General features: G+C 37.5%; 1 protein-coding gene across 1 annotated transcript; it reads right to left on the reverse strand.

Moving 5' to 3' along the window:
- Positions 1 to 564: 564 nt before the first annotated feature.
- On the reverse strand, positions 565 to 1,887 carry LOC114315509 (uncharacterized). Its single transcript, XM_082918191.1, has one exon. It carries the CDS (start codon positions 1,885 to 1,887, stop codon positions 565 to 567), a length of 1,323 nt encoding a protein of 440 aa, XP_082774317.1.
- Between the last annotated feature and the right edge of the window lie 241 nt (positions 1,888 to 2,128).

Genomic DNA, 2,128 nt, shown 5'->3' on the forward strand with positions numbered 1-2,128 from the left:
TAAACACATAACTTAAAATTAAGTTGCCATTATTGATATTTTTTTTAATGTAGCTTATAAATTGTCCTTTTTTATATATTTTTAATGAACTTTTTTTAAATTTGAGTCAATTTTTTTTACTTTTTAAGTCTATCAAAACTAATCAGCAACAAAAGTTAAGTTTGTAAATTTATTTTTAAGAAATCTACTAAAGACAAAAATATCCAACCTTTTTCAATTTTTTCTTTCTTTCTTTTGAAAGAGAAAAAAACTAATTTTATTTTTGTCTTTTAATGGATTTTTTTTCTTCTGAAAAAATAAAGCTGAGGAAAAGGACCTAACAAGCTAAGAAAATATGTACAAGGCCAAACATGAGCTTAACCCATCATGACAGAACAACCAAAAAAAAGTACTCTAAAGTAAAGAAGGATAAATTGATTCTTCTTCATCATGTAATTAGTACAAACAAGAAAGAACATATATATATATATATATATACTAATAATTTTTTCAAAATAAATACACACATTTTGTTATGCAAATTAAATAACATGTGGAAGCTAGCTAAAGACAAATAAATCCATCTTAATTGTACCCCTTTTTGCCATGCTTGTAAAACAATCCAATCCCTTTGATTGCCTTGGAAATCTTTACAAGATTAGGCTTCCTCATCCCCAAATTCATCTTCCCTGCTGAGAATTTCAGAGCTTGCAAACAACACAATTTCGCATCCACGTCCTCTTCCCCTTCATCACCATCATCACCATTATCGTCCTCGTAGTAGTAATCGGACCCGCCTTTCTTTTTCTTTTTGCTCTTGTTCTTGTTCTTGTTACTCGGCTTGGCCTTCGAATCAATTTCGTGCGTTTCCCAAAGCAAATCCATCCCTTCGACACCATCCACATTGTGTCGCTCCTCGAAAAGCTTGCACGCCAATGTCCTTTTCCAATCTTTCTCTCTCCTCAGCGATCCGTAGCTCCCAAAACTCGAATCCAATGTTTGGGAACTCTGACTTTCCAACAATTTCAAAGTGTCCTCTCCACCATTGTCCGAGATGTTGACACTCCCATGAATTCTTTGGGAAGTAGTCTGTCTCTGTTGTCCACCACTGTCAGAACTCGCTTTAATTGCCTCGGATTCGCTTCTCACCAATGAAACTTGGACTTTCTCGGACTTGGTGCTCGGTGCTAGCTCAGCTTTGTTCTTCTTCTCTTCCACACTGTAAATCATGTTTTCAAACTCATCCAATTCATTCAACAACCCTTCTAATCTCTCTGTTTCCTTGATAGACTGATCAGTTTCACTGATCTGTCGCGAATCAATTTCGACTGTTCTCTCTTCTAAATCAGCAAACAACGATTCAAGTGTACTCAAACCAGAGCACTCATCAATGGATGACTTGAGAAGAGGCGATTCGAAGCTATTTTCTTGGTCGGATTTAAACTCAAACACTTGATCTGCATTCTCTGTTGAGTAGAAAGTTGAAATGTCGAAAACGATTTTGAATGCTTCAAGGTCCTCAAAGGGATGATGATGATGAGACTGTTGGTGTTCTTCAGTGTTGTCTATGTTCGACGAAATTAGTCTCTGTATAAGTGCATTGTATGCTGTGGAGAGGAGGAAAAAGAAACCCAGTTTGGGTTGAGAGAAATGGTGAGGAGGGTTGTTGAGATGGAGGAGGCCTGGAGAGAGGGAGAGGAGAGAGAGGAGGAGGAGGGAGGTGGTGATGAAAAGAGGAGAGAGAAATGAGAGAAGCTTGAGAAGGTAGGGTGAGAACAAGATGAAGTAAGACAAGTAGATAGGGTGAGAGAGAATGAAAGAGAAAAAGAAGAGCAATTCAGAGAGGAGGGGACTAGAGACTTGGTTAGTAGTCTTCTTGGGAGTGTTTGACAAGCATAATTCAGACATTTTCTAGAGAGAGATGGAATTGAAAAATTTTCTAGAGAGAGAGATGGAATTGGAAAATGGAAGAGGGTGATGGAGTGGAGAAGAAGAGAGAGTCACGTCATTGTTTTGTTTTGTTTGGCAGATGGGAAAGAAATGTGTGATTGTGGAAATGAAAGCGGCGTGAATGAAGGAAAAGGAAATAAGAGAGAGTGATGAGCGAGAGATGAGACTAACCAACAATGGCAAGGAGAAAGCTTTTTCT

The sequence above is a fragment of the Camellia sinensis genome, chromosome 3, assembly GCF_055761805.1.
Source record: "Camellia sinensis isolate YWXY chromosome 3, ASM5576180v1, whole genome shotgun sequence".
In the NCBI taxonomy this organism is placed as follows: domain Eukaryota; kingdom Viridiplantae; phylum Streptophyta; class Magnoliopsida; order Ericales; family Theaceae; genus Camellia; species Camellia sinensis.

Coding starts and splice junctions, on each gene's coding strand:
- LOC114315509 (XM_082918191.1), bottom strand. CDS start 1,887: ATGTCTGAATTATGCTTGTCAAACACTCCCAAGAAGACTACTAACCAA.